The sequence below is a fragment of the Hypanus sabinus genome, chromosome 3, assembly GCF_030144855.1.
Source record: "Hypanus sabinus isolate sHypSab1 chromosome 3, sHypSab1.hap1, whole genome shotgun sequence".
Classification (NCBI taxonomy): domain Eukaryota; kingdom Metazoa; phylum Chordata; class Chondrichthyes; order Myliobatiformes; family Dasyatidae; genus Hypanus; species Hypanus sabinus.
In genome coordinates this window covers 104,900,138-104,920,591 of record NC_082708.1, presented here as the reverse complement: position 1 = coordinate 104,920,591, position 20,454 = coordinate 104,900,138, and the positions used below count along the sequence as shown (strand labels likewise).

The following is a 20,454-nucleotide window of genomic DNA, read 5'->3' as shown; positions in this document are numbered from 1 at the left end:
CAAATTGGAGTGGATCCAAGTCACTTCTCAGGCAGGAGTTGATATGTTTCATCACCAACCTCTCAGAGCACTTCACCACTGTGGATCTAACTGCTACTGAACAACACTCATGGAGGCAGGTCACCAAATCCTTCTTAGGTATTGGTATAATTAAACCAGGCGGGTAACTCGGACTACTGAAGTGAGAGGTTAAAGATGTTGGTGGACACACAGCCAGTTTATCAGCACAGGTCTTAAGTACTCGGCCAGGTGTGAGGGTAAGTTTGTTTTAGTTAGAGTGGTGATGCCTGGAATGAGTTGCCTGGTATGGTGGTAGAAGCAAATATATTAGAGGCTTTTAAGAGATGTTTAGATAAGCACATGGATGTGAGGAAGATGGGAGGGATATGGACATGGTGTAGGTAGGAGGGATTGGAGTTTGAGCGTTTTGGCTGGTTCGGCACAACATCGTGGGCCAAAGGGCCTGCCCCTCTGTTGTATGTGCTAAGATACATGTAATATACAGTAGCTGAGGAATACAGTAGACCAGCAAATAAGAAGGGTATTTGCATGGGGAATGTTCATATCCATACATACTAGGCAAACCAATATAACAGTAACACACGAAATGCTGGAGCTCAGGCAGCATCCATGGAGGGGAGTAATAGTGACAGTCTCAGTCACTATGTTGAGAAAGCTATCCCAAGGATGCAGCCTGGAAGGAGAACAGGCCCTCAGGGTTCCAGGATTTTGTGGCTCTGGGGTCGTGTTGATTCTAGGCCGGTGCCCGTGACTGAAGCGTCACGGGAGGACACGGAACATCAGGAGCAGTGGGTTAGCTGCCGTGGATGTGTGTCTGGAGAGCTGTACCTTTTTCGTGCCGACTCTCTGGGCGCAGAGCTCAGAATAAAGCGATGCCACAGACTTTTAACATCGTAAATCAGTAAGTTGTTTGTTACGTCTCCCCTCTCACTGTCAAATGGTACCATCTCTTGTTCCCTTATTAGGGAGAGAGAGAGCCTGTGGGTTGTCGAATTATCGGGTGAATGAGTTGTGTTCGGGGTACTGTAAGTCTGTGTCTTTATTGATGCTTTGCTGCACACTTGAGTGCTCGGTGGGGGGTGCTGATGCTTTTTTTTGCTGGTGGGGGGCGTTATCGTCTGGTTGCTGTCTGTGCATTGGAGGGGGAGCTGTGGGGGGAGCTTTGGGGTTCTAACATTTTTCTGTCATTCATTCTTTGGGGCACTCCTCTGCTTTTGTGGATGTTTGCGAAGAAAATGAATTTCAGGATGTATATTGTATGTTTCTCTGACATTAAATGTACCTATTGAGAAACACATCAGAGAACAGGCTGTTCAGATCTAGATGTATATATTGACAGCCTAATAATTGATGGGTGTCTAGGAACATTGAATATAATATGATAGAATTTAATATAAAAGTTGGAAGTGATTTGCTCCGATATGCAAATCACTTCCAACACCATCACACAGCACGGGCCCCCCAGGGCTGTGTGCTCAGTCCACTGCTGTTCACTCTGCTGACCCACGACTGTGCTGCAACACACAGTTTGAACCACATCATCAAATTCGCCGATGACACGACCGTGGTGGGTCTCATCAGCAAGAACGACGAGTCAGCTTACAGAAAGGAGGTGCAGCAGCTAACAGACTGGTGCAGAGCCAACAACCTGTCTCTGAATGTGAACAAAAGAGACGGTTGTTGACTTCAGGAGGGCACGGAGTGACCACTCCCCGCTGAACATCGACAGCTCCTTGGTAGAGATCGTTAAGAGCACCACATTTCTTGGTGTTCACATGGCGGAGAATCTCACCTGGTCCCTTAACACCAGCTCCATAGCAAAGAAAGCCGAGCAGTGTCTTTACTTTCTGCGAAGGCTGAGGAAAGTCCATCTCCCACCCCCCATCCTCATCACATTCTACAGGGGTTGTATTGAGAGCATCCTGGGCAGCTGCATCACTGCATGGTTCGGAAATTGCACCATCTCAGATCACAAGACCCTGCAGCGGATAGTGAGGTCAGCCGAGAAGATCATCGGAGTCTCTCTTCCCGCCATCACGGACATTTACACTACACGCTGCATCCGCAAAGGGAACAGCATTATGAAGGACCCCATGCACCCCTCATACGATCTCTTCTCCCTCCTGCCATCTGGGAAAAGGCACCAAAGCATTCGGGCTCTCACGACCAGACTACGTAATAGTTTCTTCCCCCAAGCCATCAGACTCCTCAATACCCAGAGCCTGGACTGACATCTAACTGCCCTATTGTCCTGTTTATTATTTATTGTAATGCCTGCACTGTTTTGTGCACTTTATGCAGTCCTGGGTAGGTCTGTAGTCCAGTGTAGTTTTTTTCTGTGTTGTTTTTTACGTAGTTCAGTCTAGTTTTTGTCCTGTGTCATGTAACACCATTGTCCTGAAAAACGTTGTCTCATTTTTACCGTGTACTGTACCAGCAGTTATGGTCAAAATGACAATAAAAGTGACTTGACCTGATGAAACCAGGGTTAAGTCGGAATAAATCAAAATTAGCAAACTACAACTACATGAAACATATTGGCTGAGAGTTTTCAGCTATTTCTCTTTTTATCTCAGAATACAACTCCTGCAGGTTATGATTTTTATTTCCAGGATTGAATGCCTTACATACAGGGGAGTTACTAGCATGAGTAGAGCACTGGCTGATCGGCAGAAAACAGAGAATGGGGATAAAGGGATCCTATTCTGGCTGGCTGCTGGTTACCAGTGGAGTTCCACAGGGGTCAGTGTTGGGACCACTGTTTTTTACGATGTATGTCAATGATTTGGACTATGGGATTAATTGATTTGTGGCTAAGTGAGCGGATGATACAAAGATAGGTGGAGGAGCGGGTAGTGTTGAGGAAACAGAGAGCCTGCAGAGAAACTTAGATAGTTTAGGGGAATGGGCAAAGAAGTGGCAAATGAAGTTGGAATGTGTGTGGTCATGCACTTTGGTGGAAGAATTAAACAGGCAGACTAGTATTTAGATGGGGAGAGAATTCAAAATGCAGAACTACAAAGGGACTTGGGAGTCCTAGTGCAAGATACCTTAAAGGTTAACCTCCAGGTAGTGTTGGCGGTGAAGAAGATGAATACAATGTTGGCATTCATTTCTAGAGGTACAGAATATAAAAGCAGGGATGTGATGTTGAGGCTCTATAAGTCACTTGTGAGACCACACTTGGAGTATTGTGTACTGTTTTGGGCTCCTTATTTTAAAAAAGAATAAACTGACGTTGGTGAGGGTTCAGAGAAGATTCACGAGAATGATTCCAGGAATGAAAAGGTTACCATATGAGGAATGTCTGGCAGCTCTTGGGCTGTATTCCCTGGAGTTCAGAAGAATGAGGGGGGAATCTCATAGAAACATTCCAAATGTTTAAAGGCCTGAACAGATTAGATATGGCAAAATTATTTCCCATGGTAGGGGAGTCTAGGACAAGAGGGCACAACTTCAGAATTGAAGGACATCCAGTTAGAACTGAGATACAGAGAAATTACTTTAGTCAGAGGGTGGTAAATCTGTGGAATTTGTTGCTAACAGTGGCTGTGGAGACCAAGTCATTAGGTGTATTTAAGGCAGAGATAGGTTCTTGATTAGCCAGGGCATCAAAGGGTATGGGGTGAAAGCAGGGGAGTGGGGATAACTTAAAGAATTGGATCAGCTCATGATTGAATGGCAGAGCAGACTCGATGGGCTGAATGGCCTACTTCTGCTCCTATATTTTATGGTCTTATACCAGGGTTTTTAAGGAGATGGGTGTAGTGTAGAGGCAGTGCATTTTGGTTACTTTGATATTCAGAAGGTTTTTGACAAGGTGCTACACAAGAGGCTGCTAGACAGTATTCGAGCTCATGGCAATATAGCAAAGATACGAGCATGGACAGAAGACTGGTTGACTGTCAGTAGGCAAATTGTCAGAATAAAGGGGGCCTGTCCTCATTGGCTCCAGTGACTGGTGGTGTTGCGCAGGGGTTGGTATTGGGAGCACTGCTTTTTATGTTAAATGTTACTGATCTTGGTGACGGAATTGATGGATTTGTGAACAAGTTTGCAGATGATAGGTGGGGGTGGGGTGGGCAGACAGGAAGCAGACAGGCTGCGGAAAGATTTAGACAGATTAGGGGAACGGGCAAAGGAGCAGCAGTTGGTATACAGGGTAGGGAAGTGTAAGGCCATGCACTTTGGTAGAAGGAATAAAGTCGTCTGTCATGATGGAACGGTGAAGCAGAACCGATGGGCCGAATGGCCTAATTCTGCTCCTATGTCTTATGTTTTTCTGGATATACTGGTCGAAGTCTTCAAAGATTCCAGATGTTTTTGAACAGTGCCCAGCAATTGGAAGGTAGAATACATAACCCCAATATTTAAAGAATGGGGAGAGTTAACGAGGGAGCTAAAGGTAGATACTGATCATTTAGACTGACATTAATAGTAGGGAAAAGGCTGAAAATTTGTAAAAGAACAATGAGAAAATAAATTCCTATTGTGCAGCAGCAGCATCCACACAAATGAGATATCACAAGTTTGGCGGGGCTGAAGACAGTCTTCCCCTAGAATAACGCTGACAGCCGAATCTAAGGGTTACATTTGTATTGTGCCCTGCAATATTTAATGTATGCATTTCACTTTGTTTATCTATGCATAATTCATTAATAGATTAATTCTTACTTCCCTTAGTTATTGCATGTTATGTGTACTACTGTGCTTTAAACTTAGTCTGGAGAAATGTCTCGTTTGGCGGTATACAGGTAAATGACAATAAACTTGACTTGATATGAGAGACTTTATTTTGAATTTTGTAACAACCGTATAGATCATATAACAATCATTTAGTTTCCAACTAGTTTAATAGAAATATATTCTTTAATAAGCATATTAAACCAACAATGATCATATATAACAGATTAGCACACTATTGCTTTAACAAAATAATAATTTCCCCTTTGTTTGTTACTCCCAGAAAGTGTTAAGACCAGAAAACCATAAGACATTGAGCAGCACTAGGCCATTCAGTCCATCAAGTCAGCACCGCCATTCCATCATGGCTGATCCTGGATCCCACTGAACCTCATACACCTGCCTTCTCCCCATATCCTTTGATACCCTGACTGAGCAGGAAACGATCGTCTTTTGCATTAGATATACCCATGGACTTGGCCTCCACCTCAGTCCATGGCAGAGCATTCCAAAGATTCACTACTCTTGAGCTAAAAAAAAATCCCACCTTACCTCTATTCTAAAAGGTTGCCTCTCAATTTTGAGGCTGTGCCCTCTAGTTTTGGATACCCCCACCATAGGAAACATCCTTTCCACATCCACCATCATATCTAGCCCTTTCAATATGCGGGAGATTTCAATGAGATCCCTCTGCATTCTTCTAAATTCCAGTGAGTACAGACCCAAAGCTGCCAAACATTCCTCATATGTTAACCCCTTTATTCCTGGAATCATCCTCCTGAACCACCTCTGGACTCTCTCCAGTGACAACACATCCTTTCTGAGATATGGGGCCCAAAACTGTCGACAATACTCCAAGTGCAGCCTGACTAGTGTCTTATAAAGCCTCAGTATTATCTCCTTGCTTTTCTATTCTATTCCCCTGAAATAAATGCCAACATTGCATTTGCTTTCTTTATCACAGACTCAGCCTGTGAATTAACCTTCTGGGAGTCTTGCATGAGGACTCCTAAGTATCTTTGTACATCTGATGTTTCAACCTTCTCCCCATTTAGATAATAGTCTGCACTATTGTTCCTTTTGCCAAAATGCATTATCATACATTTCCCATCACTGTATTCCATCTGCCACTTTTTTTGCCCATTCTTCCAATTTATCTGTCGTGCTGCACATTAATTCCTCAGTACTACCTACTCCTCCACCTATCTTTGTATCATCCACAAACTTTGCCACAAATACATCAATTGTCTCATTTTTTAACTGCATTGCATTTGTGGTTTCTAAATGACAATAAACTGAATCTGAATCTGAATTCCATTATCCAAATCATTGACAAACAATGTAAAACATAGCGGTCCCAATAATGACCCCTGAGGAACACCACTAGTCACCGGCAGTCAACCAGAAACAGCCCCCTTTACTCCCACTCACTGCCTCCTGGCCTGCCAGCCATTCCTCTGTCCATGCCAGTATCTTTCCTGTAACACCACAGGATTTTATCTTGTTAAGCAGCCTCATGTGAGGCACCTTATCAAATGCCTTCTGAAAATCCAAGTAAATGACATCCACTGCCTCAGCTTTGTTCACCTTGCTTGTTATTTCCTCGGAGAACTCCAACAGATTTGTCAGGCAAGATTTCCCTTCACAGAAATCGCGCTGATTTTGACTTATTTTATCATTAGTCTCCAAGTACCCCAAAACCTCATCCTTAATGATAGACTCCAACACTTTCCCAACCACTGAGGTTAGGCTAACTGGTGTATAATTTCCCTTCTTTTGCCTTCCTTGCTTCTTAAGAGTGGAATGACATTTGCAATCTTCTAGTCCTCCGGAACCATGCCAGAATCAAGAGAATGTTGAAAGATCATGACCAATATATCTGTCATCTCTTCAGGAACCTCTCAGGACTCTGGGATGTAGTCCATCTGGTCCAGGTGACATCCACCTTAGGAGTTTTGAGTTTGCTTGGCACTTTTTCCTTTGTAATAGCAGTGGCACTCACTCCTGCTCCCTGACACTCACAGACCTCTGGCACACTGCTAGTGTCTTCCACAGTGAAGACAGATGCAAAGTACTTAGTAAGTTTATCTGTCATTTCCTTTCACCCATTTCTACCTCACCAGCATCATTTTCCAGTGGTCCAATATCAACTCTCACCTCCCTTTTACTCTTTATATAACTGAATAAACTTTAGGTATCCTGTGTAATATTATTGGTTGGTTTGCCCTCATATTTCATATTTTCCATTCTTACAGCCTTTTTAGTTGCCCTTTGTTGGATTTTAAAAGCTTCCCACTCAATGAAGTTTGCTACTTCATTTGTCCTTTCCTTGGCTTTTATGCAGTCCTTAATTCCCTTGTCGGCCACAGTTTGCTAGCCCTGCCATTTGAGAGCTTTGTATTCTGTGTGACATATCTATCCTGCGCCTTGTGAACTATTCCCGGAAACTTCAGTCATTTCTGCTCTACCAGTATCCTCCTCCAATCCACCTATGCAAGCTCCTCTCTCATGTCTCTGGAATTCCCTCTATTCCATTGTGATACTGATAGATGTGACTTACGCTTCTCCCTCTCAATCTGCAGTGTGAATTCAATCCTATTATGATCACTGCCTCCTCAGGGTTTCTGTGGTAGCTTCTACTTTACAAAAAGACCACTCGACAACTTGATGGCCAAAAGAGCATCTTTATCTGGGACGGCAAATGATATTTACAACAGAGGCTTCCAGGTACCTCGTGCGGCCTGGGTGGTGGAACTGTATACAATGCATACTGGGAGTAAAAAGAGCGGAAGTAAAGACCCCGCCAACCCCGGATCCCACCTCCTGCTACCAACAGCTTCCCGATTAGTATTAACTTACATTTAATAATACTCATGTTACAACAGTTTCTTTACATTAAGCTCCCCAATACACAAATCCCAATCAAAGAATAGCCTTTCCCCTGAGTAGGCTCAAGCTCAAGCTGCTCTAAAAAGGCATCTTTCAACAAACACCCTCTCCTGCGATCTGACATTAACCTGATTTTCCCAAGTCCCTTGCATATAGAAGTTCCCCGTTACAATTGTGTCTTTACCTTTGTTACCTACCTTTTCCAGCTCCTTTTGCAATCTTAACCCCCCAACTTGGTACTATTTGGAGGGCTATATATAATTCCCACTTTTTTTTTCACCATTGAAGTTTTTTAACTCCTCCCACAAAGATTCATTATTCTCTGACCGTGTCACTTCTTTCTAAAGATGTAATTCTATCTCTTACCAACAGAGACACACCACTGACTATGCCTTCCTGCCAGTCCTTTTGATACAAAGTGTATCCTTTGATATTTAGCTCCCAACTATGGCCTTCTTTCAGCCACAACTCAGTGATGTCCATAACATTATAACAATCAAACTCCAATTACACCATGAGTTATTCCACCTTATACAGAATGCTACAGGCATTTAAATACAGCACCTTCAGTCCTACATTCTTCGCCCCTTTTAAATTTGCCTCTGTAGTACAATTTAACTCTTTGCTCTGATTGTGTTTTTATCCAATCATTGGCTTGTCCTTCCTTACATTCATGTTGCACCCACTTGTAAACCTGCTGGCTCATTCTCACCTCTATCATACTGGTTCCCATCCCCTGCCATATTAGTTTAAACCACTCCCAGCAGCTCCAGTAAATCTGCTCACAAGAATATTCGTCCCCATGTTAGTGTGGCGACCCACTTCCTAGAGCACTCGAACCGGCTCACAAATAGCCAGCGTGCAGGCACAAAGGCCAGGTCCGCAACAAAGGGGAAAAGCCTGCGGGGGTTTGTGAGTACGTGTCCCTTGGAGCATCCGCGCCCGGGGAGGGTGGGATGAGGGAGGCTTTAAAGCAAGGCTGTGAAGTTCGAATAAAATCATCCTTAATTGCAGTTTACCGACTCCGTGTCGTTATTTTAGCGCTGCGTGTAGCACACCGCTACAGTAGTACTGTTAGCACACAAAGTACAAGCTTTATAAAGGTTAACCACAAATCCAGAATCAAACAGAAAAACAAACATAAAATGCTTTACAATAGGAAAGTGCAGTTAGATTTAATCTTTAAATGACATTATTCTTGATCTCCATGTTAGCAATGTTAGCAACGTTGAGGGTGATTGAAAATGCAAAAGAACAGACTTGCATTACCGTACTTTACAACAATTGCTGTTCACGTACTTTCCACCAGTTCCCAAAATACTCTAGATTTGAGATCCTAACGTACTTCAAATCCACTCAGTTAACATTAATGAGAAAAGTGCAGCTACTAATTTGAATGCAGTGAAGTCAACCTTTTCCCATTCCACCACATTGCTGAGGAATCCCGATACCCAGATTAACCTAAGAACTAATTTACATCTCCCCTGAACAACAACACTTCACAATAGAATTTTCTTTCGTTTACAACTAATGTTAAGGTTGAGAAATTAACAAATTGATACTCCCAAGCCTTGCAGTCTTTTCCCTGAGGTGTAGGCAGCTGTGGAGTTCAAGCCTTTATATATATATTTAAGGCAGACCATGATAGATTCTTGATTGGTCATGGAGTGAAGGATCATGGGGAGAAGGCTGAGAAGGAAATTGGATCAGCCTTGATGAAATGGTAGAGCAGATTCAATGGGCTAAATGTCCTAAGTCTGCTCCTATATCTTATGGTCTTATGGAGCAGTTATTGCATAATGTACTCTTTGTTTCACTACTCATGTAAATCTTCTGTGAATGTAATCAATTAATCACAGACTAATCATGTAAAATGATAATCATCATGATGGCACATTACACTTTGGTTTATTGATACATGTTTCTATGAAAGATTTATTAGAGTTTGGACTTCAAGCTTCCAACAGAAGGCTTATTGGTACAAAATTCGGCCCACCACGGTGGTCTCTCAAGTGCATTCTTGTCTTGAAGGACTGCTGCCCACAGGTTCTTATAAATCTGAACAGACAGAAAAAGCAATTTATCCATACTTTACAAGATTGAAAACTTCAGAGTGAACCAGCAGATAATGGCAAACATACTAATTTGTGGTTTATGAATTGGGTGGAAAGCTGTCACAGCAATAAGTTGCCTAGCTCCTGACACCTGGGATTAATGCTGACCTCGGGTGAGACCTGGAGTTAGCACGTCCGGGTTTACCCGGGGTCCTCTGGTTTCCTCTCACATCCCAAAGCCGGCCTGGCTGCTGGATTAGTTGCCTACTTCAAGTTACTCCTTATGTCAGTTGGTGGGAAGTGTATCACAGAACAGTGGACGGGTGTTTGAGAGATAAAATGTTACCGGAAGTAAGTGGGACAATGGGACAGGAGGGAATTCTCTGCGGACTGGAACAGATGATGGGCTGAATAATAAAGTATTTAGGAGTAGTTTTGTTAGAGAGAAATTCTTTCATAAATTCATAACATAAAGGGAGCACATGAGGGAATATGTAGATCCTATTCAGTGCTTTATTCAATCCAGTAAGATCTAAATCTATAGGTTTTAATGGTCTCAAATATTGGCAGATATATCTACTGCATATCCTCTATGCAGTCAGGGTGAACATTTTACAGTACCACTGACCTGGGTTCAATTCCTGCAGCTGCCTGTAAGGAGTTTGTATGTTCTCCCCTTGACTGTGTGGGTTTCCTCCAGGTGATCCGGTTTCCTCCCACGGTTCAAATACGAACCAGTTGGTAGGGTAACTGGCCATTGTAAATGGTCTTGTGAATGGACAAGGATTGGGGGTTGCTGGGCAGCACAGCTCGAAGGCCCGAAGGACCTACTCCATGATGTGTCTCAGTAAGTAAATATGGAGCTTACTGACTCAGGTATGGAAAATGCATTGAAATATCATGTTAGCCGCTGATTCTCTATGAAAAGAAACTAAAGCATAGTATGAAATGGAGTTGTTGTGGCAACCCACCTTCTGCGCAGGCGAACTGGCTCACAAATAGCCAGCGCGCGGGGGGAGACTTTGGTAATGCACCTCTGATGTCATTTCTGTCCAGAGAGGGCGGGCGCTAGGGATTAAATGCCAGCGCCGCGAAGTTTGAATAAACTAGTCTCGAAACGACTTACCGACTGCGTGTTGTTATTTCAGCACTGTGTGTAGCACATTGCTACATTGGTGACCCCAACGGTCCAAACAGGATTTGGACCAAAGATGACCGACTCTTCATCTGTTCACGCAGTTTAGCTAAAACTGCTGACTTTCTGGACGCTGTGACCACGCGTGTGGTGTAGCCAAGCAGAAGCCCAGTTCCAGATTCGGCAGATACCTTCTGATTCCACGCGTTACTACCACGTGGTGATCGCCCTTGACCAGGAGTTTGCCACCCAGGTTGCGGATTTCATACAGTCGCCCCCGGAAGAAGGCAAATATGAGGCATTCAAGGCGCTGCTCATTGGGAACTTTGGCCTCTCACGGCGTGAGCGGGTTGCCCGCCTGCTTCACCTGGACAGTTTGGGAGACAGACTGCTGTCGGCATTGATGAACGAGATGCTGGCCCTGGCTGACTGACACAAGCCCTACCTCATGTTCGAGCAAGCGTTCCTAGAGCGACTGCCCGAGGACATACATCTGCTGCTGGCTGATGCAGATTTCAGCGACTCCCGGAAGGTGGCGGCCCAGGCAGATGTGCTGTGGAAAGCCAAGAGGGAGAGCATGGCGTCTGTCAGTCAGATTACCAGGCCACGCGCCCAACAGTGGACCAGACCAAGCCCGGCAGGGGGGCGCACACAACCCAGAGGCAGGGGTGAGGAGGCCAGTGAACAGTGGTGATTCTACCACCAGCGGTGGGGCACAAAAGCCCGCCGTTGTCGTCTGCCCTGCAAGGGCCAGGGCCAGGGCCAGCTGCTGTTAATGACTATGGCGGTTGGCCACCTCTTGTACGTCTGGGATAAACAGTCAGGACGCCGCTTCTTGGTCGACACCAGAGCGGAAATCAGCGTCTTGCCCCCAACGGGGTACGACACCCGCAACAGGAAGCCAGGACCCACCCTGAGGGCTGCAAACTGCAGCACGATACGGACCTACGGCACCCGCACAGTGCAGCTGCAGTTCGGCGCCAGCCGGTTCACATGGGACTTCACACCGGCCGCGGTGGCCCAACCACTCTTGGGGGCGGAATTCTTGCGAGCTCACAGCCTGCTGGTCGACTTGCAAGGGAGAAGACTGGTACATGCCGAGACTTTCCAGACGTTCTCCCTGGGTGAAGCCAAGTTGCCGGCCCCACACCTGGACTCCATCACCCTGTCGGACAATGAATTCACCAGAATCCTGGCGGACTTTCCATCGATTCTGGCACCGCAGTTCATGGCAGCCATGCCCAGACACGGGGTACAGCACCACACCCCAACCCAGGGACCACCCCTCCACGCCCACGCACGATGGCTCCCCCTGGAAAAGCTCCACCTGGCGAAGGAGGAGTTCAAAAGGATGGAGGAATTGGGGATCGTACGGAGGTCCGACAGCACATGGGCCTCCCCCCTGCACAGGGTGCCCAAAGTGACAGGGGGCTGGAGACCATGTGGCGACTACCGCAGACTGAACGAGGCTACAACTCCAGACCGCTACCCCGTGCCGCACATACAGGACTTTGCAGCAAAACTGCACGGGGCAAGAATCTTTTCCAAAGTAGACCTCGTTCGGAGATACCATCAAATCCCGGTGCACCCTGAAGACATCTCCAAAACGGCACTCATCACCCCGTTCGGCCTGTTCGAGTTCCTCCGAATGCCGTTCGGCCCGAAGAATGCCGCACAGACACTCCAGCGGCTAATGGATGCAGTGGGACGCAACCTGGACTTTGCGTTCATCTGTTTGGACGACATCCTTATAGCCAGCAGTAGTCGCCAGGAGCATCTGTCCCACCTCCACCAGCTCTACTCCCTCCTGAGTGATTTTGGCCCCACGATCAACCTGGCCAAATGCCAGTTTGGTCTCGATACCATCAACTTCCTGGGCCACAGGATTACCTAAAACGGGGCAACACCTCTGCCTGCCAAGGTAGATGCGATCCGCCATTTTGCCCGGCCCAACATGGTCAAAGGCCTGCAGGAGTTCGTTGGTATGGTGAACTTCTATCACCGTTTCCTCCCCTCAGCTGCCCGTATCATGCGCCCTTTGTACACCGTGATGTCAGGTAAAGGCAAGGACATGGGACGAGGAGGCCACAGCCACTTTCGTTAAAGCCAAGGAAGCCTTGGCAGATGCCGCGATGCTGGTGCACCCCAGAACAGACATTCCGACCGCACTCACGGTGGATGCATCCGACACAGCAGTCGGTGGGGTGCTAGAGCAACTCATCAAGGGGCGCTGGCAACCCCGGGCGTTCTTCAGCAAGCACCTACAACCACCCGAACTCAAGTACTGTGCTTTCGACCGGGAGCTGTTGACACAGTATCTGGCAATCCGGCATTTCAGGTACTTCATAGAAGGCAGGCTGTTCACCGCGTTAATGGACCACAAACCGTTGACCTTCACGTTCACGAAGGTGTCCAATCCCTGGTCGGCTCGCCAGCAGCAACATCTGTCCTACATATCCGAGTACACGACGGACATCCAGCATGTCTCGGGAAAAGACAACGTCGTGGCAGACGCACTCTCCAGACCAGCTGTCCAGGCCCTGTCCCTGGGGGTGGACTATGCAGCACTGGCGGAGGCGCAGCAGGCAGACGACAAGATGCCCAGCTACAGGACCACAGTCTCGGGTTTGCAGCTGCAGGACTCTCTCGTAGGCCCAGGTGAAAGGACCCTCCTGTGCGACGTAGCTACCGGCCAACCTCGCCCCATCGTCCCAGCAGCCCGGAGGTGGCGAGTCTTCAACTCCATATATGGTTTGGTGCACCCATCTATCAGGACAACCGTCTGGCTGGTCTCCAGCAAGTTCGCGTGGCACGGACTTCGCAAGCAGGTCAGTGAATGGGTCAGAACGTGTGCGCAGTGCCAAACAGCCAAGGTGCAGCAGCACACTAAAGCCCCGCCACAGCAGTTCGAACCCACCCACCGGAGGTTCAACCACATTCATGTGGATATCGTGGGCCCCCTACCAGTGTCCCGAGGAGTGCGGTACCTCCTAACTATGGTAGACCAGTTCACGAGGTGGCCAGAGGCAGTCCTGCTCACCAACACATCTGCCGATTCCTGCGCCCAAGCACTGATCGCAACCTGGGTAGCACGCTTTGGGGTTCCGGCCCACATTACCTCCGACAGAGGCGCCCAGTTCACCTCCAGCCTGTGGCCAGCCTGTTGGGAATGCAGCTACACCACACAACTGCCTACCATCCATAGTCGAACAGACTAGTGGAACGCTTCCACCGTCACTTGAAGTCGGCTCTCATGGCCCGCCTGAGAGGACCTAACTGGGTGGACGAGCTTCCCTGGGTCCTGCTTGGAATTCACACAGTGCCCAAAGAGGATCTGCACGCCTTGTCGGCTGAGTTGGTGTACGATGCGCCCCTTGTCGTCCCAGGGGAGTTCATACCAGCCCCAAGGGGGCAAGAGGAAGAACCCGCAGCAGTCCTGGACAGACTACGCGAGAGGCTCGGCAACCTGGCCCCCGTACCGACTTCACATGGACGGACCCCGACCCATGTACCCAATGACCTGCAGAACTGTAAGTTTGTGTTTGTACGAAGGGGCGGACACCGGGCGCCGCTACAGCGGCCGTATGAGGGGCCATTCAAGGTGATGAACAACACCGGGTACACGCACATTTTGGACATTGGGGGGAAGAGGAGGTTTTCACAGTGGACCGACTCAAACCAGCCCATGTGGACAGCGCAGCCGGTCGAGGTTCCGGCACCGCGATGCAGAGACAGACCTCCCAAACAGAGGCTGATCCATACTGTGGACATTGGGGGGTGTATCACCGGTTCTGGGGGGGGGGGGGGGGGTTATGTGGCGACCCACTTTCCGTGCAGGCGAACTGGCTCACAAATAGCCAGTGCGCGGTGGGGGGTGGGGGGGGAGACTTTGGTGATGCACCTCTGATGTCATTTCCGCCCGGAGCAGCTGGGCGCTAGGGATTAAATGCCAGTGCCGCGAAGTTTGAATAAACTAGTCTCGAAATGACTTATGGACTGCGTGTCATTATTTCAGCGCTGTGTGTAGCACATCGCTACATTGTAATAAATGTTTTGTTTAAAATAATTTTACACAAACTATGCATATCCAAACAATGATCAGTCTGACTTTTGTAGTGGTGATCAGCGCAAAGACCATATTTATAGTTAAGTTATAGTGTGAGGCCTGCAGACAGAGAGGCTGGTGAATCAATAGCAGGAAACAAAGAAATGGCCAGTGGGTTGAATCAATTTTTTGTATCACATGGAGGAAACTGCTAATATACTTTACCTAGGATAAAAGATGGGCTAACTTCAAATAAGCGAGGAACTTGTAAAAAAAAATGCGACCCAAGGCAGGAAGTATTGGAGAAGCTGACAGATCAGCGGTATCAGATGACTTGCACAAAGGCTGAGGAGTTCCCTGTTGAATAACTTGGCCGGTGAAGAGCACACTGAAGAAGAGCAGTGAAACTAGCAAACTGGAATGGGGAAAATGGGGCACTTCAGGTTGTAGATGTCAAAATGCAAGGGATTGCTTTTGTTTATTACACAAAACAATGTTCATGCAAAGTTCAAAGTAAACCTGAGTAAACCTTTGCTGTAGCTGAGAAATTGCCACAAGTATAAACCTCCTTGTGAACCTTTTACTCACAGTTTTTGAACTCGTCTTAAAACTGTGGTCTCAAGTGCTCAATAAAGATACATTCCACTGCTCTATTCTCACTCCGTGTTGACCAGTGAGTAATGTTGATCATGAATCTGAAATTGCTCGGTTAACAACACAACAGCAATACGATAAACCTTACTTCAGGTCTTTCTTCATAACAGCACACTCAGAAATATAAAGGTGTAATTAAAAAAAACATGAACTACTGTAACTAAGAGAGCAAAATAAAAATCAAATTTGGCTTTACCTCTCCATCTGCTTTTCCAATTGGCGAATTCAGAATGAAGTCAGGCGGGGCAAGGACATCTACTAATGCCACCGAGTCATTCTTCAGCTATTTTAACACAAATAATTAACATATTCAGTAGTCACACTTTCAATCTTACTTTTACTGTGAAACAACTATTGAACTGGATATTGTTCTAAGCATGTAAGGAAAACAAAGGTTTATTTTGATCTTTATTGGTCCATCTTTTAACAATATTTTTTATATTCAAGAGTACAGTACTTGCTCAATATTTTGCACCAAATATTTATTAGAATGCATTATAATTATTAATTATGAGTGTTGATTAGAATGTGTAACTCTTCCACCTTTCACAAGCATAGATGGATAGTAGTGTGTAGGCCTCCATTAGTCTCGATAGATTTCCAGGGCATAAGCCTGGGCAAGGTTTTTTTATGGAAGACCGGCAGTTGCCCAAGCTGCAAGTCTTCCCTCTCCACGCCACCGATGTTGTCCAAGGGAAGGGCATTAGGACCCATACAGCTTGGCACTGGTGTCGTCACAGACCAATGTGTGGTTAAGTGCCTTGCTCAAGGACACACACAGAGCCTCAGCCAAGGCTCGAACTAGCGACCCTCAGATAACTAGACAAGCGCCTTAACCACTTGGCCACGCGCCAGCAAATAGATGGCTAGATAGACAGATAGATTCTTTATTGATCTCAAAGGAAAATACAGTGTCACAGTAGCATTACAAGTGCACAAACATACACCTATTAGAAGAGAAGTAAGAAAGAATAATGAAAAGTCTAACAGGAGGGGGCTTCCCCAGCTAGGCTGACTCATTACAGAGCCTAATGGCCGAGGGTAAGAATGACCTGTCTTAGTCTATTACTGAAAGTGTTCAGCCAAGGTGGCATGCAGTTGCTGAGAAATATTGTCCAGAATTGCCAGGATTTTCTGTAGGATCCTTTATTCTACCACAGCCTCCCATGTGTGCAGTTCGACTTCTATATCAGAGCCAGCCTTTCTAATCAGTTTATTGAGCCTGTTGGCATCACCCACGTTGATGCCATTGCCCCAGCACACAACCGCATAGAATATTGTACTGGTGACAACAGACTGGGAGAACATGTGAAGGCCTGCATACTCCAAAGGACCTCAGTCTTTTCAGGAAGTAGAGGTGACTCTGGCCCTTCTTGTACACAGCCTCTGTGTTGGTGCTCCACTCAGGTCTGTCATCCAGGTATTTGTAGGTCCTCATCACATCCACTTCCTGACCAGCAATAGTGACAGGGAGCAGTGCAGGCTTGGTCTTCCTAAAGTCCATCACCATCTCCTTTGTCTTACTGATGTTGAGCTGCTGATGATTCAGATTGCACCATTTGACAAAGTCCTCCACCAGGCCCTGTATTCATCCTCCTGTCCTCCCTTTATACACCCAACTATTGCTAAGTCATCAGAGAGTTTCTGCAGATGACATGACTCAGTGCTGTATCTAATAGTTATTCTGATGTTTTTATAATAATTATGAAATTATACAGCGAGAAACAAACTCCTGCTCTTTCAGCTGATCAACAGAAATTTTATCACGGTAGCTTGGGTATGAAACATCTGGTTCAGTATTTATAAGGTCATTGGTTACGTGCACCACCGTTAAGATACAAAAGGTGGCTTCATATTTTTTGCACCAAAAAGTTATGTCGATATTTCAGTTTCAAAGAACACTTCTCTTTCCGTGTGGCACTTTTCCAGCTCGTGGATGCTTGAGTACGATTAGTTTTGAGTATATTCTCTTTTTCTCATCAGCCAATGCCTGTTTGGAAGTGGATTTATTTTATGTCAATATACAGTATTTCACCAAGGAACCTAACAGTCAGTAAATGGCAGGAGTCAAGTTCCAGAGGAAGTACGTAGAGACTGTATTTCATGCAGTTTTGGTGTTCAGTGGTTTGCCCGAATGCCAAATTGTTAAACTGATATCCTTGTTTTATGAAGCTGCTGACACAGTGATCTTCTCCCATTTAACAACATGTGAATTTCATTTATACAAGCAGAAATCAGCTGTTCCCCGAGCCTGCAGTTGCTACCTCATTCAAGTGCTATCCACTGAGAAGCTTCTTAGAGCCACTGAACTCTCTGTGCGGCAGCCAGAACATTTGTAGTGGGTGGGAGCAGCGGACAGCAGGAACTGGAGGGTGAAGTGAAACTGTGGGAAAGTGGTGGGAAGTGTGAGAAAGGCTGTGCAAAGCAGGGTTGGGGGGATGGCTCCTCCTTGCCTCTGAGCAGCCTTTTCAGACCCTAAATGCTACTGGGCTGCTGCCACCATTGTCAAACAGGGACATAGATCCTAATATCTGCAGTGCAGAGGCTACAAGATTCAACAGGGTTACCTATTTGAGACAAGGGATCTCTCCTAAATTAAAATGGGTGAAAGGTGAATGAAGGTGCCTAGCACAGCTCCTTGGCGGGCCAAGATTCCGTCAGAAATGGGTGCAGATACTCCAACCTGTTTATGTCATGCTTACGGCTTACCTGAGCACAGAGGTTTAGAACAGAATTCTGCAAACTCTTTGCAGGCTTGTCACCCGAGAAATATCCCCCTGTGCATAAACAATGAATTGACCTGATTAGCTGTTGCAAATTATAGCATCAGTTTACTGTACTTTGAGGTAAAAGCTGTAGATACTAATAATTTACAAATGCTTCTTGCTTCCATTGTGATTCTGACATATGGTAAACAGAAGTTCCACGCAAGTGGCAAATTTACACTTATAATGAACTATAAAGGAAAGGCTGTATAAAGTACATTCAGAACTTTCTGCTTTAAAATGATTTAATATTCTACACACCATTGTTGCAATAAACACTCAGAAATATTTTCACGGAGTGCCTGTGCTGAACCACCCATTGGGATTACAAATGAGAAAAAGACCCTTTTATTCCTATTTTGAACAAAAACTTGCATCTTTCAAGAGTAAAATTTCCATTTCTATTGTGCAGCATGATGAAAAAGTTGCAGAATTTCACCCTAAACTGTAATATTATTAAGTTACGAAGACATTTCTGGCATCACCAACATTCTAATGATGAAACATGAATGATTACTAGGAAGGAACAGTTAAAATGCACAATGTCTCAGTTGTCCATAATTGTATGTGAAAGGCACTGGAAAACAATACATACACATAGAGGTATCGGCATTATTACAGAACAACTGCATCATGAGAACTTCAGCAAAGCAAATTCCATGGGGCATATGAAAGTAGTCTAAAGAGGTGTTTGCAGTAAAACTCACCTTGGTATAGGACAGCTATGTGTTTGTTAAGAGACCACAGACCATACAAGGAAGCAAGCTGTTTCAACACAGGCTGTAAGTGAACTGGGGTGCTGGTACTATGAACAAAATCATGGAACTTTTGCAACACGCTGTGCTCGATGAAGGCTATTGCCAGTGATACACAATTATACACCTAGAGGGGCAAAAGACAATAGATTCATATGAGAGGAGAATAAAAAAGTCAGATTAATTTAATTACTGCTTTAACAGAGGGCACTTTCCAGTGCAGCAAGTGTGTTTGTGAGTTTTCCAGAGTGCAAGCTGTTGCTGATGCTGAAATTTAGGTACCAGAAAGGCTTTCAGTTTCCTTCCTTTATGTGTTTTTCTTCTTAATCTTTTTTGGCTGGATCTTTTTTCTCCATTATGACTACTATAATTCATCATCGCTGTTGGTCCCTTTCCACCTTCAGCAACCAGAGTTAACTTCATTGGCTGCCTCTTAACTCACTGGCCAAGTTACAATGAAAAGCAACATTATCCCAGCCAACAAACGGACAGTTTTATTAACTCTGATATACAGCAAACGTTATCTACCACAGCTGTGGCTAATATCTCTTGCGTTGTTAATAAAAAAAGTTTTGTTAGTACCACCACAAGGGGTAACATGCAAAACCAAGCTGGGCATACTCAGTCATTCTGGCAGCATCAATGCAGAGTTAATGTTTTAAATTGATGATCTTTTGCCACAACATGGAACAATCTGTTCTATATACGTTTTAAATTGCACTGGGAGGAGCATGGACTACAGTCAGCCGGAGGCAGGAGAATGGATGGGCGAGAATGAGATTGGACTGTGAAAGTGAATTTTGAACGAAATCTCAACAACAAATGTAACTGGAAACTATGGTAACATGATAAAGCAATCCTGTCATAGAAACTCTTCAAGATAAAACATTCCTGGAAGTGCGCATAGCATCATGGTGTCACACAGGAAGGATACAAGAACTCTGGCCCAACACGTCCATGCAGACTGTTCATCATCCATCCAAAGTAATTGCATTTTATTCTCCTCACCTCTATGTCACTTCTTCACTCCGCTACACACTAGGGAAAATTTCCAAAGGGTTTCCAACCTGTCCATGAGGCCATGAGATATAGGAGCAGAATTAGGCCATTCAGTCTGCTCCACCATTTCGTCATGGCTGACTCATTTATCTTTTCAGTCCCAATCTCGTACCTTCTCCCTGTATCCCTTCATACCCTAACTAATCCAGCATCTATCAGCCTCTGCCTTAAATATACCCAATGACATAGCCTCCACAGCTGCTTGTCGCAACAAATTCCACAGTTTCACCTCTCTCTGGCTAAAGAAATTCTTCCTCATCGCCATTCCAAATGGACATCCTTCTATGTGTTAGGCTCTCCTACCATAGGAAGCATCCTTTCCACATCCACTCTATCGAGACCTTTCAACATTTGATAGGTTTCAATGAGATACTGCGTCCCCCTTCCATTCTTC

General features: G+C 45.6%; 1 protein-coding gene across 4 annotated transcripts in view; it reads right to left on the bottom strand.

Annotated features, from left to right (window-relative positions):
• Nucleotides 1–4,791: 4,791 nt before the first annotated feature.
• acox3 (acyl-CoA oxidase 3, pristanoyl) overlaps nucleotides 4,792–20,454 on the bottom strand; it is a 149,137-nt gene continuing 133,474 nt past the window's right edge. For all 4 annotated transcript variants that reach the window (XM_059964889.1, XM_059964891.1, XM_059964888.1 and 1 more), the window contains 4 exons: nucleotides 18,954–19,128; nucleotides 18,191–18,258; nucleotides 15,678–15,764; nucleotides 4,792–9,651 (listed from right to left, as the gene is read on the bottom strand). In XM_059964889.1, coding sequence (XP_059820872.1) covers nucleotides 9,532–9,651; nucleotides 15,678–15,764; nucleotides 18,191–18,258; nucleotides 18,954–19,128 — 450 coding nt within the window. In that variant the 3' untranslated portion in view covers nucleotides 4,792–9,531. The remainder of the gene's footprint in view (nucleotides 9,652–15,677; nucleotides 15,765–18,190; nucleotides 18,259–18,953; nucleotides 19,129–20,454) is intronic.